Genomic DNA, 25,412 nt, shown 5'->3' on the forward strand with positions numbered 1-25,412 from the left:
AATGGTGACTTTCCCCAGCCGGTCCAATGTGATGTCTGAATGGTGGGGGAGGAGAGGTATTAGCATCAGCCTGGATCGCCCATTACTCACAACTTCTTTCTTTCACTCTCTTACTCATCCACGCATTCACACCCATTCGCTCTTTATTTGTTCAACAGTATTTATGATTATCACATGCCAGCTCAGTTATGACCTCTTCGGAGATGCCCTCCTTGATTTCCCAATTGAAATTAGTCACCCACCCTTCCCACTCTACAACCGTGGTTCTCCAAATGGGTCCCTGGCCAAGCAGCATGAGTAGAATCAGGACATTTGTTAGAAATGCAAATTCTCAGGCCCAAGACCTAGGGGCTCAGAAACTTGGGGTGTGAGCCGGTGATGTGTTTTTAACAGCGCTCGGGGTGACTCATGCATGCCCGGGTTTGTGAACCACTGATCTACAACATCCCCCCGTTTTCTTCACCACACAGACCCCCCTGAGCGCTTCTTTTCCATGCTGTTTCTTGCACTCCATCCACCTCCCCATCAACCTGGGAACCCCCTGATGGCAGGGACTAAGTCTGTCCTGCTTTACCCCACCCCCCTGTCACCCCAGCATCTGGCTTGGGACTGGCTCTGGGAACAGAAGTTCCTGGGGTCTCTCCCTTCAGTCCCCGGTCCTGGGCTCTGGGCCAAGAAATTGACAGGGGACAGAGCGACCAGCTGGCCCGACCCCTTACCTGGGGACAGTGCACAGGTAGGAGAGCAGCTTGGTGACTTCCGAGGCCGTGCACCATGGTGCCTCCCAGGCCCCCTCGGTGGTTGACACCAGAAGCAGGCGCCTCCCGGCCCTGTCCCGACCACCTGGAGGAGAGAGGACACACGTGAGCAGCGAGAACTTTGGTGGAACCCTCACTCTAGGAATCTGCTCTGGGGCCTCCGGGTCTCTCCACCTGGGATACCCTTTCTCTCGTCCCCCATGAAGTCTGACCTCTTAGTCAGCCTTTAAGACCCAGCTTGAACGCCACTTCATCAGAAAAGCTGTCCCTGAATGCCCCCCCCCCCCCCCGCATGCAGAATTAGCCTCCCCCTCTGTGGACCCCGCACAGGGCACCCTGGGAGGCACAGCTCGCGGAACAGACTGCAGCCACGTGGATGGGTTCAAGTCTCAGCTCTGCACTGACTCACTGTGTGTCCTTGGGCTGGTCAATGTGCCTCTGAGCCTGTTTCCCCATCTGCTAAATGGGGAGAATAAAATGCTGAGCTTATTAGGTGATTTCGAGGACTATAGGAGACAGCTCCTGAGAAGGATGCTGAGCCGAGGGCTCGGTGACAGCGGTTGTTATAAGGATCATCGTCCTGTCCTCGTCTCTGCCCCCCGCATGGTTGGTATGCAGCCAGGGCCGCCAGCTCACTATTTACTGTTGCAGACTTTTACCCACGGCTTGTCCACAGACTATTTCCTGTTCCGGGAATCGGGGCTGTGTGACCCACTCTCCCCACGGGGGTTGAGAGTCCGGGATCCGGGGAATCAGCACGGCCCGGTTGCACTGGGGCGAGGGAGAAGGACGATGGGAATAAGAGGCTCAGGCCTGTGGAAACGGGGCCTGTCTCACTCTCAGGGCTCAGAGCCCTGCTCCCCCAGAGTCGCCTCACACAGAACTTTCCTGCAATGGTCACCCCCCACTCCACGTGGGCACACCCCTCTACAGTGTGTAAGTGTGTGAGACCCTTTGTGGCTCGTGAAGTCTCAGACATAGACTTAACTACCTTCACAAGTGCTGTCATACACAGGGGTGCAGACCTCGAACTTTGCACCCCAAACTTTGAGGGGTGCCTCTCAAACTTCCATGTGCCTGAGGATCCTGCTAGAACGCAGATTCTGACTCACCGGGCCTGGGAGTCTGCATCTCTCCGTAGCTCCAAGGAAATGCCGACATAGTTGGTCCCCAGACCACACTTTGAGTAGCAGAGGGCTCAAGTACTCGGAACATTACCCACGGGGACACGGCTATCTGTTCATGTGTCTGGTTCCCCACGAAGCCCTGCCTGGGGTAGGGCCTGCACACCACCAGGGCTAACTGAGCACCCAGATGCTGGCTGGGTCTACTTGAGCTATGGGCAGCTGTCCCCCGATCTGCTTAAGATTCTCTCCCTCCCTCTCCCTCTGCTCCTCGCCGGCTTGAGCTCTCTCTCTCTCTCTCTCTCTCAAGTGAAAAAAAAAATGCTGGGGTGCCTGGGTGGCTCAGTCAGTTAGCGTCCGACTCTTGATTTCAGCTCGGGTCGTGATCTCATGGTTCATGAGTTTGAGCCCTGTGTTGGGCTCTATGCTGACAGTGCAGAGCCTGCTTCGGAGCCTCTGTCTCCTCCTTTCTGCCCCTCTCCTGCTCATGCTCTCTCTCTCTCTCTCTCTCTCTCTCTCAAAAATAAATAAACGTTAAGAAAAAACTGTTTCACTTTTCTGCAGCATTATTCACTCCCAGTTCGGGGGGAAATGGTACGTGATCTAACTGGCAAGCAATTTAGAGCATTTTTTTTCTAATACTGAAACACATACGAATGTATTCTTAAGTAGCATACAAAATGGACAGAAATTTTAAAGACGGAAAAGATTTCAGAGATATGTGCAGAGCAACTGAGAGCTGGGGGTGAGGTCTCAACCCCTGGGGCCCTGTTCACTTTCTTCTGCATCCGGGGTTTCTCTGCAACAACTCTGAGAAGCCCTCTCCAAAGGCCTGGGCCTGTGGTCGGCAGAGTTATGGCTCCAGAGATGCCCACGTCCTAATCCCACAGCCTGTGAGCAACGCCAGCTTACCGGACAAAGAGACTCTGCAGATATGATTAAAGCAGGACCTCCAGTTGGAAGATTAGCCTGGGTCACGCAATCTAGTCACATACTCTAATCTAATCATGGGATCCTTAAAAGCCGAACACCTTCCCTGGCTTCAGGCGGTCAGAGAAAGGTAGGAAGACAGATGGGTAATGTACCAGCACATCTTATGCTGGTGTGACTGGTCCGAGAGAGAAGAGGAAGGTGAACACGTAGGGAGGAGAGAAGAATCTTGCTGGAGGGATGTCTCTAAGTAGGTGAGCAGCAGCGGAGCACCGGCGAGGGCTCACCTGTTCTAGAACGCTGGCTGTGCAGAGGCCAAAAGGTAGCTACGTGGGGCAGCAGGAGTTTGTAGCCTCCTTGGGGTTGCTTCTCCTTGATCATTGAGAGATAGAGGAAGGTTCTGGGCTGAGAGGAAAGCTGAGGGAGGCAGTGGGGATGGTCAGAGAAGTGGAGTGCAAAGTCATCGATGAGGCCGGTGGGGGAATTCACTTAGGACTCGGGAGGTGAGGGGATCCACAGCACCACAGGGCCCCATGGCCGGTCAGCGGTCACTAGTCTGACGGGCCACCGGTCAGCGCTGTTGTGTGAATCCCAGGCTTTGTCCAGCTATGAGGGTGCGGGTCGGGAATAGGCAGGGAGCTGGACTTAATGGAGGGCTGGGATGTATCCAGGGAAGCTGGCAGGTGGCAGGGAGAGGCTAGGGGCCTGTGAGCAAAAGGGAGAGATTGTAATGAGCCTGGGATCTACGCTGGGAAGGAGGGAGCACAGGGTGGAGGTGAGGAGGGACAATGAGAAGGCAGTCGGACCGACAGGTTGAGGGCCCGGGGGACCAAAAGATGGTTAAAATTGGGCCGGTGGGGGAGCAGGGAAGAGGGGCAGTATGGTGTAATTACGGAGGTGGCTATGGCAGGAGTCGCTGGGGGAGCGAGGACAAGATCACGGTAGACGAGGAGGTCAAGGGAGGACCTGGAAGGAGCATCTACATGGAGAATATTCATTCACTCAGCATATGCCTTTTGAGCACCTACTATGTACCAGACCCTGCTCCAGGCACTTGGGACCCATCAGTGTATGTTGCAAGTCCCAAAATTACAACAAGAGTCATTGTGGAAAGAGTGACGGTGAGCCAGGTCCTGTCTGCTGCTTCTCCTTTTACACGAGGAGCCTGAGGCTCAGAGAGGGCAAGTGACTCTTCCAAGGTCACACAAGAAGCTGACAGATCTGAAATTAGAATGGTCTCCCACCTTCCAGAGCAGGGCCCTTCGATGGATAAAATCTGAGCGCTTGGAACGTGACAGCCCTAAAAGGACTGTGAGATCCTTTGTGTGCAATTAATATGGGGAAAAAACAGCATGAGCTTCAACAAAGATGACCAGGAAGAAGACAGACAGTGCTCCCCTAGGAGCTTCGAAAAGACACAGCACTGTCCCGGATCCTGCAGAGATGCCGAAGTCTATAAGGTAAAATAGAATTTCAAGACAGTAGGTCCCAAAGACCACTGTGGTCTCTCTTAACCCCAGGCATTTGCACATCCTGCTCCTTTTGTCTGGAACACTGTTCCCACCCCTTCACCTGGATAACACCTACTCATACCACAGGACTGAGCTCTATATTGCTTCCTCCTTCCTCCCTGACCTCTCCTCCACCCCAAGCCTGGGCCACGGTGCACATCTGTCCTCCCACAGAGCCCTGTACTGCCCCACAGCTGCGATATGTTTACACGGGGTTGTAATAACCTGCTGTAAAAACCTGTCGAATTTTCTCTACCACTAGAATATAGCCTTCTTGAGAGCAGAGCCCACATCAGACGTGTTCCCTGCTGAGTCCTCAGTGCTAAGCCCAGAGCCTAGCTGTACACGGCAGGTACTAAAAAAATATTTATTGCAAAGATGCATAAATATTAAACAGGAGTGATAACACCGTCTGTATTGGATGCTGGTAACACCCCACTCCGATCCCTTTGCCAGACCAGACTACCCATCCCCCAGAGGCGGTTGGCCGTTGGCTGTACTGGCTCACAGATGTTCCCTTCTCTGGAGAATTGCCCCCAACTGAACTGGATCATGGGCTCAGGCAGCATTCATGCATCCTGGATCATGCACCCCCATCCCAGGATCAGCCTGGGGTGATGACCAACGGACCCAAGCCTACAAAAGCCCAGCCCCCTACACCTTAAAATGGAACCGGCTCCTTGGTATGAATTGATGCTCCTCATGGGGTCAGGCCACATCCTTGCTTAGCTCCTCCCCTGCCCTGTCCTGCTTCGCTCACTCCCCTTCTCCTGAGAGCAACCTTCAACAAATCTTTTTCCCAAGGAGCTCTGTCTCAGGCCCTGCTTCTACGGAACTGACCTAAGACACCTGGCTGCCTCACTGAAAGTAGGATGGATGGCTGGATGGATGGATGGACGGGTATCTAGAAATTGCTTCATAGAATCCAACTCCTTCGCTGGAAAAATGAAGAACCTGAGTCTCAGAGAGGCTTGGCCCCGAACACAAGCCTCTAGGACTTTCCCTGTCTCTTCCACACCCACCAGCACCAGGATGCTCAGAGGCCACCCTAGCCCCCCCCACCCCACCCCCACCAGCACCCTCCCCTTCACCTCCAGCTGCCCTGCGACCCCCGAGACCTGGCAGGCAAGCCATCCTCGACTGGAGGATCTCCACACTCAGGGCCCCAATCCTAGGCTCAGGCCCTGGGGGCTCCTCATCCAGAGGGACTTCTGGGAAGCCGGCCTTTTCCCCAGTCCGTGGGCCTGAGTCAGCAGCCGGGCCAGATGTTTTGGTCTGAGTCTTTCCAGCTGGGGATGAACGACAACAAAGAAAAGAGTATTAATCCTCTGGGTTTTCCCAAAGGAAATGTCTTCTCTTTCACCTTCTGACTGATGATGAAGCTTCCGGCTGTTGATCTCCTACTGGGTGGCCGGCGTTGTGCTAAGCTCCTTACCTCTGGCGTGTCTTTGAACCTCAAAACGACTCTGGGAGGCAGGTGAGGCCCCCACTGCACAGAGAAGGAGCCCTTGATCAAGGTCACCCAGACCCAGCTGGGCGCGGACTCAGGCCGACTCAACCCAAGCCAGTTCCAGACCCATGAGACCTCAAGCCTCTCGACATGCCACCTGTGCACCAAATCCCCGAGACTGAGCCAGTTCAGAGGGGCTCCATCCCTGGCGACCCGCGCCACCTTGTCGCCTGGTCACATCCAGAGAACAGCACCCCCGTCCGGCTGAGCGAGCGGACACCTTACCTTTCCCCACGCTCTTGGCTCGGTTGGTCGTGGGAGACGAGGGCGAACGCAAGACTTTCCAGGGCCTGTCGGGCTGGAGGGAGGCTTTCTCTGGGGGCCCAGGGGCTTGCCTCTGCCCTTTCAAGAGGGAGAATCTGAGCCCGGAAGTAGGGGATGTAGAAGAGGAGGTATTCTGACTGGGGCCAGTCTCAGGCTTGGGAAGTCTCCCGTGCCCCTGTTTGGCCCTCTCTTCCAACTTGGTTTCAGGGGCTGGAGCAGCAGGAGGGGAAGCCGAGCACAGGTGCAGGGAGGACGCTCGTTCTGGTGCAGGCCTGAGTTGCGCCATGTTTTCTGGGCTTCCCAGAGGTTCCTGCATCTTGGAGGAACCACCTGCCTCAAGGCCAGAGGCACAGGGCGGTGGCTCCTCAAGGACGCGGAGGTAGGGCTCCTGGGGCTGGGGTTCTGAGTCCTGGGTGGATGCGTTAACTTTATAGTTGACCTTTCTCCTCGAGCCCAACCTGCAGGGCTCCTCTTCTGAGCTTGCTGGCTTCTCACAAGCCCATTTTTCCAAGGAAGGTCCCCCCCTGGCCCCTGAGAGGGGCGGCATCCTTTGAGAGAGAAGGATTTCCTTAGTTCTGGATGGTTCCTCCAGTGCCCCCAAAGGACACCCACTGGACGTCTCCACTTCCCTACTGGGAGGCCCTCCTCTGCTCTCCAGGAGGGCCACATAGTCTCCTTCTAAGTCCTGGCTGGCCACATCGTCCATCCTAAAGGCCACCTCCCCCGACCTGGCTTGTTCCACCTTGATGAGTCCTGGGTACTTGTTCCCATATGTCCTGCCCTTACCCTTGGCCAAGCTCCGGGCAAGCAGCCCCTGGCTGCCTGAGGGCCTGGGCTGATGAGGCTCTGGAGGGCTGCTCAAATCGAGGGCCTCTAACTCGAGGGACCCCCAGGCCTGGGAGAGGACGTTCACTGCTTGGGGTCTGTCATCCACAAACTCTGGGCTGGCTATCTTGGTCCAGGGCACAGGGGCAATCCCATCTTCGGAAGCTACCAGGCAGTTGTACAGAGGGCTTCCGTCAAAGTCACTGTTGATGGCCTCCAGCCACGTCTGGGTGAAGAGTGTAGGGTAGGATGACTCGGGAACAGGCTTTGCGTCCACCGTGCGGAGGTCCAAGGAGAGGCACTTGACCATGATGCAGACGGACTGCTCCTCCTGGGGCTCCACTTGGAGGTAGAAGTCTCCCTGGCGCAATAAGAGGGGGTTGAGGGGGGCCAGGTGCACCACGACCTCATCTCGCAGGCACAGTGGCCAGCCCTCATGCAGGAAGAGGCAGTGTGAGTACGGGGCCTGTGGACAGAAGGGTGATGTCAGAGAGCCCCGCCCTGAAAGATCTTGCCCCTGCCCGCGGGTCTGCTCCCTTCCCTCTCCCAGATGGACTCGAGCAGGTCGGGCAAGAGAGGTGCCTGGCCTCTAAGAGGCACAGCACCTAAGGACAGCCCGTCTCTTGCAAGTCACACAAACTTGAGAGTGGGTGCCTTCTCTTGCCTCGCCCTAGTCCCGGCCGTGACCTTGAAAACGCTTGCTAGCCTACTAGCCCAAGGGAGAAAAGCTCTGCGTGGCAGGCACCCATTAGCAGGTGCCTTTCCCATGAAGACCGTTCTGCTCGGGTCACAGTCCCTTCTCCCCACCTATTTGAAACCTCTCTCAACCTCGCTCAAGTCTGAGCCCTCCATTTTGGAGCCAAGAGACGTGCGTTCCAAGGTCTGAATCACTACTTTGTACAGATGATATAACTGCTTCCAGCCTCAATTTTCCTATCTGCAAATAGGAATAACAATATGTATCATATGATTGGGTTGGCAGGAGGATTAAGTGAGATTATATGTGTGTGTGTGTGTGTGTGTGTGTGTGTGCGTGTGTGTGTGTGTGTGTATGCCTGGCATACACTACTTAAGTGGATGTTCAACAAACATTAATTTCCTCTCCTCTCGACATTTGCCCTTTGAAAGATTGTGGGAGTTTTCAATTAAAAAATAAAACAGTCTGGGGGCGCCTGGGTGGCTCAGTCGGTTAAGCGTCCGACTTCAGCTCAGGTCATGATCTCATGGTTGATGAGTTCGAGCCCCACGTCAGGCTCCATGCTGACAGCTCAGAGCCTGGAGCCTGCTTCGGATTCTGTGTCTCCCCCTCTCTCTGCCCCTCCCCTGCTATGTTCTGTCTCTTTCTGTCTTAAAAATAAAAAAAAATATTAAAAAAATTTAAAAAAGTAATAAAACAGTCTAAGGGCACCTGGGTGGCTCAGTCGGTGAAGCGTCCAACTCTCGATTTTGGCTCAGGTCATGATCTCATGGGTTGGTGGGTTCAAGTCCCACATCGGGCTCTGTGCTGACAGCTCAGAGCCTGGAGCCTGCCTCGGATTCTGTGTCTCCCTCCTTCTCTGCTCCTCCCCACCCTGGTCTCTCCCTCTCTCTCAAAAGTAAATTTAAAAATTTTTAGAAAATAAATAAAATAAAGTAAAACAGTCCAGGGGCGCCCCGGGTGGCTCAGTCAGTGAAGCGTCCAACTGTTCATTTTGGCTCAGGTTATGATCTCACAGTCCGTGAGATTGAGCCCCGTGTCAGGCTCTGTGCTGACAGCCCGGAGCTTGCTTGGGATTCTGTCTCTCCCTTGCCCTCTGCTCCTCCCCTACTCAAACAAAACTTGAAAAAAAAAAAATAACATGGTCACTTACTGCATTTATACCATTCTATAATTTTTTTTAATGTTCTTTTCGAGAAAGAGAGACAGAGCGCACAAGTAGGGGAGGGGCAGAGAGAGAGGGGGACAGAGAATCCAAAGTGGGCTTTGCAATGACAGCAGAGAGCCAGATGCTGGGCTCAAACCCACGAACCGTGAGATCGTGACCTGAGCCAAAGTCAGACGCTTAACTGGCTGAGCCACCCAGGCGCTCCACCCCCCCCCCCCCCACCACCATTCTCTAATTTTTAGGCAAAGAGATTACAGAGAGGTCAAAACGATACTGAGAGAAAGGTCAGGAAATCTGACCCTGCCACTAACTTGCTGGATGACCGTGAAAAAAATCATTCCATTATTCTGGGCCTGAATGTGTATTGTTTCCTGGTTTATGATCTACTTACTTCCTTGTTTATGTCCCTTTCCTGGGCAACAACGTGGCAGGTGAGGCGAAACTGAAAAAAAGCTTTGTTTACACAGAAGGTGCCAGCAATTCTCTGTAGAGACACGGCAGGGCATCCAGGAGCCCTTCTGAACACAACCATCCCTCTTGGTGGGACCGCTCCACTGGGTGGTGCGGGACCCGCGTCCAGCAGTGACCCCACGTGGCAACAACAGCCCCGCCAGACTGACAACAGGTCTCTCGCTACCTGGCTTTTGGAAAAGGGTCGACTTCCTGCGGATTGAGAAGAACCCGGATAATCTTATGTAATCTGGATGTGTCGGGGCAGGGAGACCTCCACACGATGACGCTGACGTTCCCGCCAATGAAGCAGGTGCTTCCTGGGACTATGCACTGGGGGAAATATCAAGAACTGAGTGTATTTGTACCCCAAGTTGATACGCCGGTTCACGTCAGTGACACTGTAAGTTCAGCTGCCTCAGGGAAACTTCACATCCATCAACCCCATGAGTCCGTGAGTTCCTCCACCACTTTCGTATAGTGCTCTGTTGTTGACAACGTGCTGTCCCTCACCGTCTCATTGAACGAGGCCGGACAACCGGGCCGTAGTTTGCAAACGGCAACGCACCATAGAGATGATGGATATGATCGTCTTATCTGAACGTCGCAGTAACTCAGTGGGGCAGGGAGTTCAGGCATCACTGTCCTCACTTTAGAGACGAGGAAACTGAGGCTCAGGGGACGTGAGGCTCGGACACCTGTGTCTGTCCCTAATCCCCACGGGACTTCATCTGAGGGTGCTGGCTGCCTCTGGGTGCTGGCGGTTACAAGGACAGACTAAAGCTGATGCATTACTTCCAAGGGAGGGAGGCAAGAGTGTGATAGTAAACGGCCAACAGCTACTAAGCACTCACTGCACGCCACGCTCCGTGCTAAGCTGCGCGCATCATCTCTGTGAGGTAGGGGCTGTGTTATTAACATTCCCACTTTCCCATTAAGGAAAGTGAAGCTCAGACAGGCGACACGGACCCCCCCCCCCCCCACCAGCTCCACAGTGACGGAGGCTGGATTTGAACCTGGGGCACCTGACTCCTGAAACCAAAGTATTGATCCCACCCCTAGCTCAGAGGTGATAGGGAGTCACCTATAATTATAATTAAAGTCGCCTGTCGTTGAAAATAGAGAAATTAAAACGTTGTGACCCTTGTTCCCGGGAGAAACAGGGAAGGAGATCGTGCAAATGCAGTTTTAATGACCAGAAAAGGGAAGCGGGAGTTTCTAAAGCTTGCCACGGGGAAGGCGTCAGGAGGGGAAGGACGTACGGGAAATAGTGTCGGGGTGGATATGTGGGAGTGGGCAGCACAAGCTCGGTGAGTCTTCTATCTGCAGTAACCATGACTGTACGTCACTGTTTCTCTGTGCCAGGAACCATCCTGAGCACGTGAGATGAATGGCCTCCATCTTCTTCCAGGTCCAACATCTCTAGTTCTGGCTCCAAAACCCGAGCTTTTAGCTACTGCCACATTCCATTTCTTTCTACCACTGCAATGATGCACACAGCCTCTGCTCTTACTTTTTGTGTCTGATGTATGGTGTCCCTGACGCACATCAGCCAGCAGGACCTTTTGGGACCCTCTTAGTGATTCCTGAGGCTGGAGCCGCAGGGGACCGAGCAATCCCGTGAAGGGTGTGCACAGGTTCCTGGGTGTGGTCTCCAGCAGCCTGTCCCACCCTTACAACAGTCACCACGTTTGACCATAGATGTAGGGGTATGATTCAAGCCTGGCCAATCCTGCTATCCCATTTCTCTGGCTGCAGTGATTGGCCCAGGGATGGACATAGAACCCAAGCCTGGCCAATCAGGATCCTTCCTTGCAACTTTTCTATCTGCTGTTGTTGGGGAAAAGTTCTTTCTCCTCCCCAGGACAAGATTTGAACCCAGAGCTGCCCTGGGCTCCAGGCGTGTGGAGACAGCCTATAAGAATGATGTTGGCAAGGGCCGCCTGGGTGACTCAGTCAGTTAAGCGTCTGACTTCGGCTCAGGTCATGATCTCGCAGTTCGTGGGTTCAAGCCCCGCGTCGGACTCTGTGCTGACAGCTCGGAGCCTGGAGCCTGCTTCGGATTCTGTGTCTCCCCCTCTCTCTGCCCCTCCCCTGCTTGTATGCTGTCTCTCTCTCTTCCTCTAAAAAATAAATAATAAACATTAAAAAAAAAAAAAAAAAGAATGATGTTGGCAAGCAAGGAGAAGCAGAGACAAGAGACAGAAACCCCTTAAGGCATTTGATTGGTGCATCAACTCGGGGCTGAGACCGATTACCTTGTCCCGGTCTGAGTAAAGAACGGGTTATTTGCAGCCAATGAGCCCTACCTAAAACACTTGTCTTTCCACTTTGCCTTAGAGAGGCCTCCCTGAGATCTGGGTTCAAAGGGGTCTGCTGGGAAGAAAGTGAGTCCTGAGGCCTCAAGGGCTCCAGGAAAGATCTGGAACATTCTCTATTTCCACTGAAGCTGAACCGCTTCGGCCAAGGCAGCCTGGTTTGGCCACAATGCCAGCCCCAGGGCAGGCTCCGAGGGGCCATCACGCAGGGATGTCTTTTATCCAGGACTTCCTCCTGGATAAAAGCATAGGCGTGATGGGCTCCTAGATGCCAGAGAGCCGAGGGTCAAATGAACCTCCCGTTCCACTGGGGGGCTGAAGTCTCCCTTGGGCGAGCAGTGGTACCCGGAGAACCACCCCGTGTCCTCAGTTTCTGCTCTGAGACAAGACACGCACCGACCCGCTTGCTTCTCTGCTCAGCGCCAGCCCCGCGGTTCTGGGAGAGCGTGTCCCCCAGCCCCACTGTCCCTTCCAACTTACACAGGCTGCTTCACGCACTTGCTCACACAGGCGCTTGGCAGGAATGAGGAAATCCAGGAGGAAGCTCAGCCCATCCCCCTGGAAGTCAGAATCCAGGAGACGGAATACCTGCCCCAGGATGGTGGGCGCTGTGGCCTCAAAAGGGGGATAGAGGCCTGCCAGGGCATGCTGAATGGCTGTGTCCAGGGACGGGGGGTCCTGTAGGGGATAGGAGGAGAGTGTGAAAAGTGACAGTGGCAGCAATAATAAGGGTAGTGGCCACTTGCCATGGCCTTCCGGGCCCCATATGACCGAGGCCCCTGACCTCCCCTGCACCCCTCAATCATGCCCTCCAGCCACACTGGCCTTCTTTCCTGTTCTTCAAACACAGCGGGCACCGTTCCACCTCAGGGCCTTTGCACCGGCTGCTCCCCCTGCCTAGAATACTCTTCCTCGAGACATCCTCACTCCCTCACCTCTTGCAGGTCTTTGCTCAAATGTCACCCACAGGCTCAAGGCCGAGTGGAGGAAGAGTAAGGGGGGATTCAGGTCAGGTCAAGGGCCGAAGGAAAGGGGAGCTCAGCATCCATAAGTCCCACCACCTGACAGACTTGCAGACCTTGTCTGAAGCCGAGCGGTCAGTGAAGCCCAACCTGCAGTCGACACACAGGTGCGTCAGCATGCGGGTGCATGAGTGATAATAAATAATTGTTGCTTTTTACCACTGAGTGTCGGGGTGGTTTGTTACACAGCGGTAACTGATGATTGGAAGTTCCTGTAGCTGCCTCATGAGTTCCTATATCCAGACTTACATAACCAGGTGCCTCCTGGATGCCTCCCCTAGATGTCCATCGGGCACAGATCATCAACACGTCAAACCCAACTCAATACCTCCCTAAACCTACCCTTCCCCCATGTCGCTACCTCAGTGATGGCCCCATGGTCCACTCAGACTCCCAGAACTCTGCTCATCATCCCGCCCCTCCTCTTGCCTCCTCTATTCACACACAATCCTCAGCCATGTCCTCCTATACCTGTCTCACCTCCAGAGTTCACCAACTTGCCCACTCAACCCTGTTGCCCTGTGCCCGCCCTGACTCAGGCCTCTGGCTCTCCCACTCAATCCCCTCCTCATTGCCGTCCAATCTCTAGGCTGCCTCACTTCCAACCATGCTAGACCAGGACCCCACAGTGACTTCCTCAAATGCAAAGCTGATCACAGATGTAACATGCTCAAAACCCTCAAAGGCTCCCTCCCCACGGCCTTCAGGAAAGCACTGGCCTCCAGGCATTCAGGTCCCCTGTGATCTTGGCATCCCATACTCAGCCTCCCCACCCCCTCCCCGCCCAGCCTCTCTGCCTCTCTCATGCTTCAGCCACGGTACATCCTCTCACTCACCTCTGGGCCTTTGCACATGCTGCACCTTCCTCCTGGGATGCCTTCCACTTCCACTCCCTCTCCACCTGGCTAACTCCCTCTCACCCGTCAAGATTTGGGTCAGCCCTCATCTGTTCCATGGGATTTTCTCTGACTTCCCTCTCCCACACCACCCGAGTCAGGCGCCCCCTTTCCTGGGCTTCGATGGTGCCCCTATCATAGCAGTTTCCACCCTGATTGTCATCCCCCTCAAGGACTCTAGACTCCCTGAGGACGGGAAAGGTAAGCCGAATAACGCCCCCCGCAAAGGCGCCCGTGACCTAATCTCCAAAACCTGTCCATATGCTACCTCACAAGGCAAAGAGGAATTGAAGCTTCAGATAAAATAATCATTGCCAATCAACTGGCCTTAAAATAGGGACGGTTTCCTGGATTTTCCAGGTGGGCCCCACGCAATCGCAAGGGTCCTCCAAAGCGGGAGAGGTACCAGAGAGGTGAGCGTCAGGGGGGAATGTGATGGAAGAAGGGTCCGAGAGATGTGATGTCTCTGGCTTTAAAAACGGAGGACGGGCCAAGGAATGCAGGCTGCCCCTAGATGCTGGCCCTCCTTTGGAGTCTCCTGGAAAGAACGCAGCTTGCCGACCCCCCCATTTAAGCCCAGCGAGCCCCGCGTTGGACTTCTGATCTACAGGACCGCGAGGCAATAACTGTGTGTTGCTTTAAGCTACCAAGTCTGTGACCACCCTCAGCAGCGACAGAAACTACCAGAGCAGGCACTGGCTCCTCTTCATCTGGGGTCTCCCGTTCCTGGCACGGGGCCTGGGCTGAGTCGATGTTGTGGGAGGACAAACAAAATGTCCCTCTCTGAACCACAACGTCTTCCATCTGTAAAAACAGCTTGGACAAGACCAGAGGTTTCTGACCAAGTGTAATAGAACCCATGGGTTATGGTTTTCAACTCTTAAAAAGCCTAATGGAAGCCAGGCTGGGTGGCCCAGACTCATTGCAAGCTCTGGGTCCATCTGTCACGGAGGGATGTAAGGGAAGCTGAGAATAAATAAGATTGCCGCGCAAAGGAGCTTATTTAAGACAGAAAAATCACTTTTTTTTTTTTTACAAATGAGGTCCCTGGAATCGGGGAGATTAAACAGGGACTTTGAGGAGGAGGAACATGGCACATGGCACTACTACCTCAGTAAGAGTCCAACGCCAGGAGGTTGTAAAACAGGGACGCTAGCCCATGGCGTTTGGACAAATGTCCCTGTCACCGTTCTGTCCCCAGCACCCACACAGCGTAGGGCCCCCATTACTCTCTGCAGGAGGAATGAATGAATGTCTGCAACCCCCATTCTGAAGGAAGGAGGGTCTTGCCCCCGACGTGGCAGAAACCCAACGGGGATGATGTATTGCAGGCAGGCACTTGATGACAAAACTGTGCGGGCCCAGGAAGGGCTATTTTCACACTGAGGGGCCAGGTAAGGGGGGAGGGGGACGTCTTCGATTTGGCAGAGTAAGGAAAGGCTCCTCTGGCCTGGCGACCTCTCCTAATGCTCTTCCCCTCCAAAGCAAGGCCAAACCCTAATAGTTACCCCCTCACCCACGCAATCATGAGGACAGCGGCGGGAATGGGGACCCAGAGTTAGAGGACCCCGTCTGACATCGGTGAACACACACACACACTAAGTCAGGTAAGCCCGGGCACATGCCCTCCCACTCCACCCAGCCTCTCTCGGGGCACTCCCTTTCCTGGGTTCCCCTTCACTGTGCCGCCTTGAGTAGATGCCTTCCCTCTCTGGGCCTCTTTTCTCCTGTGCACATTGCATTGGGCTAGGTTTGTTTCATCTTGGTTTTGGAAATTTAATCATTCACTGGCATCGTCATGAATTTTAGCATATCCAATGAGAACAAATAAGTTTTCTAAATGAACTTCTAGGACATGTGGTCACCTCCTGAAGGCTCATTAAGGTTCTCTTTGCGTTAGAAAGGTGGTAATGGTAAAGACATCTTATCGTGAGAGGGTGTTTTTCGCTGGGGGTCCTCAGAAGATCAGAGGGAAGTTCAAAGGGACCGAGGCTCCCAGCACATGGTCCCCCGCGTTATTTCGCTCCAGTCCGTGACAGCGTGTGGCCCAACCATGGCCTGCATGCCAACCTCTGGGCGACAGCAAACTAAACCATCTCTGCCATGACATGCCTCAGTTTCCCCATCTGTAAACGGGGATTCTAGAATTATCCTATCTTGCTCCGATGATTGTTCTGCAGATGCCCGGGCGATGACGGATGTAGGGGTCCCACGAAAAGGAAAAGGTACGACCGCCTGTTTTTTATTTTTACTGCTCCTGTCACACCAGCCTAGAGTCCCCGCCTCTGTGTGAAGACAAGGCCCCCTCTTGATCCCTTCCTGAACCCACTACCGTTACCCCAAGAACAACAGCAGCTTCCAAGCACCTGCTGGGCACCAGGCCCTGTGCTCACATTCTCTTGCTTCCCCACATGATCGGACTGGAGCAGGGAAGGAACATCCCACTTTGCAGATAAAGAAGCCAAAGCTGATCTTGTCCAAGGTCGCAGAGAGGAGGGGAAAGACAGAGCCAGCATCCAACGCAGCCTTGGGCAGTCCGGTGCGCTCTCTTCCCCTGCCCCCAGTGTCTTGCCTGTCTTGGGGCCACGAGCAGCCACCAGCCTTTGGGGCGGCCTTCCCAGCTGCCTGTCTTCCAGTGTTTCAAGCGGGGCCTGAAGAAGCTGTTTACTTCTCGCACATTAAAGCGCACAGATGGGACGCCTTTGGCTTTCGCAAATTGGCTCACTGGCCACACGCTGTAACCGTTTAAGGGGCAGCCAGTAAAAAACAAGAATGTTCCAAGTTAATGGGGCTCCAAGCTCTTGGCCAGAGCTTTACCTGCTATGGGCCCGCACTCCAGGGTGTCATAAGCTGTCCAAGTATGGGATAACGAGCCCAGGAGCCTGCACGAAGGAAAGCTGGCCACTCTCCCCTCAGAATCAATCGGGCAGCCCTGCCCGGGACCGCAGGAACCCAAACACCGTTGGCCAGACGCGGGCCCCTCAAAATGATTTCCGTGAAACTTAATCGATGTGTTTCCATTCCTTCCCAGTGAGTGTAGCCAGGCTGGGCCTTTAACTGTTCCTCGGCAGAAGCCAGCGTGAAGCTGGAAAGGGAGAAGGTGAGACAAGCCAGAGCCGTCTGTCCTCAGCCCTCCAGCCCCTCCCAGGCAGGAGACAAGGAGCCCCCTCTGGGGGGGGGGGGGGGGGGGAGGGGGCCCGCAGAACTATGTGTGACGTGCAGGGGCCTTCTGGGTGGACTCGGGGAACCTGGTATGGAGCTCAAGGCCACATAGAAAAGTGTCTGTCCCCAGTGGTTCCCTCTGGGTATGAGAGGAGCAGGGAGGAAAGGGGTTTCTAGAATTCTGTGTCAGCCTCTTGCAATGAGCCTCAATTATTATTTTACAGGAAAATAAACAAGGTCGATACATCTTTACCTACGTGCATATCCCTGTGACCACTACCCAGGTCAACGCACAGGATCTCACCAGCCCAGAAAACGGCTCCCTCCCCGGCATGGCCCTCACCCCAAAGCTAACTACTCTTCCGACTGTTGGGAGTTTTTAAAAGAAAAATTCCCATGCAGTGTGATCTCCGTTGCGTAAAAACGCGTGTAAGCCAAGAGGCCATGAAATAAAGTGTTAACTGTTAGTCACCCCTGAGCGCTGTGAGGGGCAGGGGCCTCGTAAGGCACCGTTTTAATTTTCTTCATAGTTTGCTGGATTTTTCGAACGTTCTGTAACCAGCCTGGGTAGCTTTTATAATCAAGGGGGAAAAATAAAAGTGCGATTGCGTGTGTTTTGAAGGCCTGTTCCCTTTTTAAATGGTCTCACCAGATGTTGTTAGCTGGGCTTTCTGAGATGTGTGCTGAACTCTTCTTAAAGGCCCAGATTTACCCATCTACTGCAAGATACAAAGCTTTTTTGCATCACTTAGCATCAGCACCTCCTAGCTTGGGAAGACAGAAGGCTGGGAAAAGCTGAGGCAGGCGGTGTCCCAGGGCTGCTGTCATCCCCTACTGTCCTCTGTGGTGGAAACATCTAGGGAAGGTGACATTCCACCCCTGATTCACGGGGTGACCATGGTCTCAATTTCCCCATCTGTAAAATGGGGGCATTGGGCTTATCTATCTCTAAGGGTCCTTCCAGTCGGGGCCATTCTAGAATTCAAGCTGTGATCGGACTCCAGAAGGTCTGGAGCTGGGACGTGGTTTCTAAATGGGACCCACGTAATCCTCAGTTGGTGGGAAAGTTCGAAAAGACCCTTCTCCATCTCTGTACTCAGCCCAGGAAGAGTTTACACCACCAGCCACAGACACAAATGCCCACAGGGGACCGACAGGTGACAGGGAAGACAGAAGTAGGCCAAGTGTGAGAAAATCACCCCTCCGGTCCCTCGGTGAGTGGCCCTTCACAGTCAACCTCCGTGTCCGGGAAGCAGCAGGGAGTCATGGGGCTGGGACACATGCCCCACCTCATCAGCTCCTGCCCAGCCTTGCCTTGGCCCAGCGTTGCCGGATCTGCTGATATTTTAGTAAAGCCTCCCAATGTTTTAAAGCTTAGCCAAGCCAAATACGTCTGTGAGTCAGCTACAGCCCAGTGGGTATCAGCTTCTGGCCGCCAGGCTCAACGATCGGGGACTCTGCCCTTGAACTTCTCCAGGCTGGAGGTCCCAAAACCAGGGTTCTGCTGGCCCTGGCTGCCAGGAAGTGGTTGATCATGTCCAACTAAAACTTCTCCCGCTTTAAATCCCTTGTATTTGTGTGTGGGTGGAGGTAGGGGTGAGAATTGGCTCCTCATTAAAAAAAAAAAAAAACTTTCAGAAACTGGAAAAACAGCCCAGATGCAGTGAACTGAGAAGGAAGTAGGTGCTAGAAGACCCACATTCAGAAATCCGGTTCTGCCGTGTGTCGTCTTGTGGGTAACCTTGAGCAAGTCCCTTCACCTGTCTGGGGCTTAGTGTTGTGTTTGTTCTTTTCGCTCCCCGTCCCCTTGGCCTTTGCTTTGGGGCTCACCGCCTGCCACCCAGAAAACATCATGATAATAGCACTTATAACTAGAGCTGCTTACTGAGCAAGCTTCTGTATCAGGTTTTATCCTAAGCGTTTTCCATTCTCTTATTAACGTTAATTTTTTTTAATGTTTATCTCTTTTGAGACAGGGCCACACAGACTGAGAGCGGAGGAGGGACAGAGAGAGAGGGAGACGCAGAATCCCAAGCAGGCTCCGGGCTCTGAGCTGTCAGCACGGAGCCCGACACGGGGCTCGAACTCACGGACCGTGAGAGCATGACCTGAGCCGAAGTCGGACGCTTCACCGACTGAGCCACGCAGGCGCCCCCTTTTATTAACATTATTTGATTTCCTCTTCCCAATAATCCTGTGGGAGAGGTACTATTATTCCCATTCCATAGGGTAAGAAACTGAGCCCAAGGCTCTCTACCACCAGCAAATGGTAAAGTTGGGGTATCGACACGCGCACATCACCACCAGCTCCTCTGCCCCTTCCCCTGCTCCCTCCCACCAGGCTAGGCTCTCTTTTGGCCACTACGATGCCCTTTTAACACAAGACCCGGTTGTGACCCTCACTGCTCAACAGTCTTGAGTGGTTCCCCACCGTCTTAACAACTCAGCCTGCCAATAGCGGCCATCGGTCTACACCAGCCCACCTTTCCCGCTTCTCCTAACACACCTGACACCCTGGCCCGGGGTTTCCCAGTCACCCGTGCGCCTCGCACAGGAGTTTTGCTTGTGGTTTACGTACCCCAATTTATTTTACTTGATATGGACTGTTGCTCACTTCACGTTTGTCTTTTCGGCCAATTTGTTTCCGACTTAAATCCATTGATTTTTATTTATTATCACGTGTTTGTGCTGCTTAAATTACCTTCCTAACACTAAGCCGAAAAATTGTAGAACAATAAATGTGTAGCCAAAGTCTCCCCCTCCCCCCTCCCCCCGCCCTGGGACTCATGGCAGGTGCCCCACTTTGAAAGCACTGCCTGAACTCGCGTTGCGCCCCTCCCTGGATCGGGTGAGCTCCTTCCCACCCTTCAGAGACCCACGCAACCCGCATCTCTCTTTTTTGACACTTACGCTTCTAGGCAAAGAGAGGAACTCCCGCCGCCCATCACCCAGCCTGGAAATCTCAGTGAGTGGGCACTGTAACCCCAGGCCAGGGCCCAGGGCTTCGTCTTCTCTCATTCGGGTCCTTACACAGGGCCCGGCACCTCGGGGGATCGCCATGAGGTAAGTACTTTGGCAATGTTGAATGAATTCAATTGGATTCAACCGGCTTTTCTCAAAGCTTGGGATAGGACAGCAGGTAACCACAAGATGAGTTGGGGAGGACGTGAACAGAAAGAAAGTTACCCCAACTCTCATCCAGTCCTCACGGTAACACCAAAGAGACGATCTCAGTTCGGTGCCGGTATATCTTAAAATACCTCCCAGACACTGAGCGATTATTCCTTTTAACAAAAAGAAAGCAGCCCCCTGGCTTGGAATCATCCACAGCCGACCTCTTCCGGCCAGAATTGACGGATACAAATTCGCCTTCATGGCATACATTTTTATAGTGACTTTGTATTGATGACAATGGATACAGATTTTTCATGGTCTTGATATAAAATGTCCATGGCATGCTAGAGTGGGACTTTCCTGAGGACACGATATCGGGGTGGAGATTTATAGGAGGGATAAGAATTCTTTAGGTGAAGGGGTGACACCCAGCAGGCACGGCATATGCAAAGGCCCTGTGGCGGGAGGGAGCTTGAAGCATACGAGGCTGTGAACCAATGTCAGAGCAGCTGAAGTACAGAGGTGAGAGCAGAGAGGTAGGTGGGGGGGGTGGGAGAAAAATCTGTCCGTCATTCCTATTCAGGAAGGAGTTGCTAAACCTTTTCAAGGAGCCCCCCCAAGGCCTGACTCTTAATCTGAGAGTCTGGTGTTCAGCAAAGAATTTCTGGATTTTAAAAAAGTAATCACAGAGTGAGGTCCAAAACTAGGTAAAGCTTAGCAAACACTGCTTGGTGCAGGTGTGACTCTGGGGTGGCCGTGACAGCTGAATGCACGTTCAGAATTCAGGCTATCCTACCTCCTGCTTTCTGGTTGGGTGACCTTGGGCAGTCACGGAAGCTCCCAGAGCTTCAGGTCCCCATCTGTGGGGGTGGAGATACCAGCAGGTGTATTCTTAGAGGTGGTGTGAGCTACGCGAGCTCCTGCACACAAATCCCACAGCACAGGACCTTGCCTGTGGTGAGAGGTGAATACCCATTAGCGTATGAAGGTTACCGTCAAACAGCTCCAAGAGCGATGTGTGAATCCACCTGTCCTGCGGGCGTGTGGATTTAGCAGCCTGGTTTTGCAATAGGTCTGTGGCACGCACGCTGGTGTGTGCCCATATTTCAGCGGTAGAGAGAGCAGGTAGGTAAGGCTTGTGTGTGCGAGAGGGCGCGTGGGTTCGGCCACATAAGTCAGTGGCACGCGTTTTGGTGTGCTCAGCCTGGGTGTACACATGTCTCTAAATAGAAGTCTGCGTGTGAACGTGCACCCAGTGAAAGTCCACACCAATCTGACACGCTCGATCACAGCTAAGAGGTTAAAGCCTTGGCCTGTCTTCAGAGCACTTTTCCAAATCCCCACGGCTCCCATGAATCCGCCCGGGGCTCCGGGGCCTGTTCGGGGCGGGGCTGGGATTCCCTGAAAACAGACTTTTCTTTCATCCCCTGTTCCCAGATACTGGCATGCGTGAGGTGCACACACACACACACACACACACCTCCCAGAGCATCCCAACCTTATCGAGGTGCCAGCTGAGGAAGCCGCAGTGTGGAGGTATTGCCCTCCCCCTGCCCTCCTCCTAGGCCTACCTCCCCACCCGATTCCCATGGGGCCACCTCATGTCAGGACTATGTGCACATCTGACTTTCCTGCCCTGAATCTCAAGTGGCAAGAGCACCCCAAATTTTGGTGAGCAGCTCCCTCCTCTCCCCTGGGCACCCTTAACCCACCTTGCCCAGCTCTGTGGGACTGGGAAGGGCCTTTAACCCCCCTCTCCATCCAAACCCTGTGCGGGGACACTGGGCATACCCGACCCTCCACCCCAAGTCTAAAATGCAACAGCCCCCCCCCCCCTTTCGTCTAAGGCCCAAGGGCTGGAGTTCAGCTCTGATCTGTGCCTGCGATGGGGCGACATCAGAAGTTCCCAAGTCATCCAATCTTATCCATCCACTTCGCGCCTCGATCGACGGGGCCCAGACAGGAGAGAGGACATGGCCAGAAGGGGGGTACCCGGCACCGCCAGCCCACCTCCCTCCCAACCACCACCCCCCTCCCCCCCCTGCCCCGCCCTGGGACCAGTTAACACGGACCGGTGGTGAGGTGCTGAGGGTCATAGTATAAAAGGTCGGGGTCTGCCCTGACACCCCCACCAAAAGGGGACAGCGCCAGGTGGTCCAGGCCTTGGCAGGCGTTACCATGATGACGGGCTTCTCCTGTAGCCGGTGCCGGGTCAGTCGGTCCGCAGGTCCGTCTATTCGGTGCGCAGCCCCAGCCCCCACCTAGCCCTGGAGCGAGCGGAGCGGGCTGGCCGGGAGGGGAAGGGGAGGCCGGGGACCCAGGGAGAGAGCCAGAGAGAGGCGGCGGGCCAGAGGAGACTGGCGGCAGGGCGAGGCAAGCGGGGGCCGCCGGCGGCCGCAGGGGCGGGTCGGAGCGCTGCTCCCCGCGTGGGACGGGGCGGCGCGACGGCAGCCCTTTTGTGCCGGCGCCTCGCCCGCGCCCCGCCCGCCGCGCGGGATGACAGGCAGGCGCCCCACTCCCGGCCAGGGCCTCGGCTGCCAAGAGGAGCTGGGCCGCCCGCCGCCTTTCCGACCGCTCCCCTGCTCCCCTCTGTCCTCGCAACCCCTCAGCTCCCGCTGCACAGACGGGCCAGGCCCCCCGCCGGGTGAGGCGCGCACAGACCTGGGCATCAGCCCTGGGTTCGAGGCTCCTCCTCGTCTACTTCCCAGATGGGCGATTTGGGCAAGTCACGAAGTGTCGTAAGCCTCAGTTTCCTCATCTGTAACATGGGGGTGATGCTGCTGGCAATAGTATGATGATGGTGATAGTACCTGCCTCTTAGGGTTGGTGGCGAGGAGTAGGCGTCTGTCCCAACGTCCTTCCCCTGTGAAGCCCATGTTGCACACCATCAAGATGGCTCAATTCAAGACTTAGAGGTGACAGTGGCTATTGGCGAGTTCTGGGCTTCCTTCTCCTAGAAAATGACAGCTTTGTGACCTTGGTCAAGCCATTGTTCCTCTGCTTTGGAGGGAGACTAGAAACTAAATGATTTCTGGTTGGCTGATCTGGGATTCATCCATATATTGACCAAACAGGGTCCAAGCCCTGAGCCAGAATAAGTCAGAGTCTCTGCCCTCAGGTAATGTATAATCTAGTTGGACAAGGAAACAGAGAAACAGGAAAAAATAATAATTGAGTGTGGTAGCTACCGAGGCAAAGGCAAATATTGGCTCTGGGAACTGTAGGGGACCATCCTGGAGCTGGTGGTCTAGGAAGGGACAGAGAAGCCGAGATCTGAAAGAGGGTAAGGAATTAGGTGAAGAGTGGAGGTAGGGTTGGGGGAAAGAAACAGAGTTCCGGGCAGAAAGAACAGCATGTGCAAAGGCCCTGAGATACCATTAACCTTCAGCCCAGAGAATCCCCCGATAGTCTGTATTAAGCAATCAAACAAGCATCTCCAACCTTCAGGATCCAGTCTGCTTTTGGTAACACTGCCCCAGACATGAACTTGGGAGAGAAGAGCCCTGTTGATGTCAGGTGCAGAATTTACTGGGAATTGGAGGGATCACAGCTTGGAGGGACCAGAGTCCCAGCTTTGCAGGGAGACAGATTTGACATGACATCTACATCTAGTGTTCTGGGGTCACAGGCAACAGAGACTGACTCTGAGTTAGTTTATCAAGAAACAATGGATTAGCAGAATTTCGGGAGCTCACAGAACCAATGAAAAGGCTAGGGACCTGCCCTCTGGAAAGCACAGGAACCAAATGATATGCGCCAGGGGTCTCATTGTGGGAATGAATTGCAAACCCTTGAAGACTGATGGCAATGCAACAAGACAGAAAAACACGCCAAAGGAGAACCTTCCCTGTGTCAAGTACTTCTCTACGTGTGTAACATTTATGAAGTCGATTCTATTACGGTCCTTATTTTACAGATGAAAAAACCAGGGCACAGAAAAGTTATGTAGCTTGCCCAGTGTGGGATAGGTCCTAACCGTGGAGCCTGGAATTGAACGAGGCTGTCCATTCCCAGAAATCATGTTGCCAGCCACCTTCCTGCGCTACCTGAATGAATCCCAAGCCGCGTGCCGCTCCCTGGCCGATTCAGAGACTTAACGGAGAGATTCTAATCGGGCCATGTGCGCAAGGTCCCCTAACACTGAACATAATCGGGAAGAGCTGGTCACCTAAAGGGAACTTAGGCTGCGTGAGAAGGTGGGATTGGATCTGAAACGGCTGATAAATATCAGTACTCATAACAGTCCAGCCCTTGGGCCCCTCAACATCCTTGCACCTCTGTTCCCATCCACACTCTTCCAAAAATACTCCCTGTTGACCTGGTGCTGTTCCGCACGCAGCCAAAAATGTGCACACACCTACCTACAGCCTTGTATGGCTTGGCTCTGTTCTGGGTGTGACCTCAAGGAAGTTCACCCTTCTGAGCGTCAGATCCATCGTTCGTAAGACAGAGAGCATGTAACTTCCGTCCTCACGAAACCATGCTGGACATCAAACGAGCTAATGATTGTAAAGCGCTTTGCACTGTTTCTGGTACCCAGCAGAATCAATACAGAACCCGGAAAAATGGTGTTTTTATGTTAGGGGCCAATGGTTGTGAAATCAGTCTCCAGCTACACTGGCTTGACTATTGGATTGGATTTGGTGTATTTCTCAGGGACTTTCCAGAGGACTTTCCAAGGACTGTTCAAAGTATTTCCTCTCTCTTTGGCAAACGATTCACTGAATACTGCTCCGCTTGCTACGCCAGATTCAGAGAAATAATGAAAGCCATCACTGGTCTTACACATGCTGGTGTGGCATATAAGGGGAAGCGCTGTACGAATGGGTCTCTGCTACTGATTCGCTGGGTAGCTTTGCACAGATCCTTCCTCTCTGGGGACCACAATTTCCTCCGCGTAAAATGGAGGCTCTCATCGTTTCCTCATGAGGCTCTTGGGAGAATCCAACGAGATAATGATTGCAAGAGATGAACTCGGTGCCCGGCATATAGTAGGTCCTCAGCAAATGCCAGTTGTCCCTATGATTCTGAGATTCCCCAGGGCCGGGTGCCGGGACACCTCACCCGGAGACGGTCTCACTTGGGGGAAGAGAGTTGCCTACTTCAGAATTCATTCATTTTCAATACATATTTATCTGTTCCTTCCATAAGAATAGCAAATACTTGGCACACATTTGCACGCTTCACCCCTTCCCTACCCATGGTAGACATCATTGACTAATCATGGAACTTCCTGCAGAACTTAGAAGCAGCCTCGGAACGCCCCTCAACACAGAGCCCAAGCAGCCACTACCAATCAATGTGAGTTGGCATTAAGACGATGCTTATTTGTTATTTACGGTCCCTGATGTATAAGGAAGATTAACACTGCAAACAGCACAGGCTCTGGAGGCAGAAGGCTTGGGTTTGACTCCTGCGTGAAAATCCCCTGTAGACCGTTATTAGAGTGAGTAGGGACTGAGGCACCGTATCAGCCATGGAGTGTCCCTCTTAGACATCCCTTCAAGAAGGATCCTCTAGCAGGAAGTTCCATGAGTCGTGGATTCTCCTAGGATACAGGCTTCTGGGGTAGCGTCCCGCTAAGCACAGTGTGCACATGTCTGCCTGATGTGGGCTCTCGTACCAACAATCTTTGTGCCAGAGGTCCCCCCCCCAGGGCTGGC

At 53.8% G+C, this 25,412-nt stretch overlaps 1 protein-coding gene across 2 annotated transcripts in view; it reads right to left on the bottom strand.

Moving 5' to 3' along the window:
• The window catches only part of KIAA1755 (KIAA1755 ortholog), a 38,659-nt gene extending 16,470 nt beyond the window's left edge, over positions 1 to 22,189 (bottom strand). Inside the window, exons 1-5 of one of the 2 annotated variants that reach the window (XR_009248987.1) lie at positions 21,927 to 22,189; positions 12,036 to 12,233; positions 6,059 to 7,388; positions 5,442 to 5,612; positions 720 to 843 (exon numbers count right to left, since the gene is read on the bottom strand). Coding sequence is in view for 1 of the 2 variants with exons in the window: in XM_058685573.1 (XP_058541556.1) it covers positions 720 to 843; positions 5,442 to 5,612; positions 6,059 to 7,388; positions 12,036 to 12,233; positions 21,927 to 21,929 (1,826 nt within the window). In the remaining variant the exon portion in view is untranslated. The remainder of the gene's footprint in view (positions 1 to 719; positions 844 to 5,441; positions 5,613 to 6,058; positions 7,389 to 12,035; positions 12,234 to 21,926) is intronic. The other variant, XM_058685573.1, reaches the window with a different exon arrangement.
• Positions 22,190 to 25,412: the final 3,223 nt, after the last annotated feature.

The sequence above is a fragment of the Neofelis nebulosa genome, chromosome 9 (genome assembly GCF_028018385.1).
Source record: "Neofelis nebulosa isolate mNeoNeb1 chromosome 9, mNeoNeb1.pri, whole genome shotgun sequence".
Lineage (NCBI taxonomy): Eukaryota > Metazoa > Chordata > Mammalia > Carnivora > Felidae > Neofelis > Neofelis nebulosa.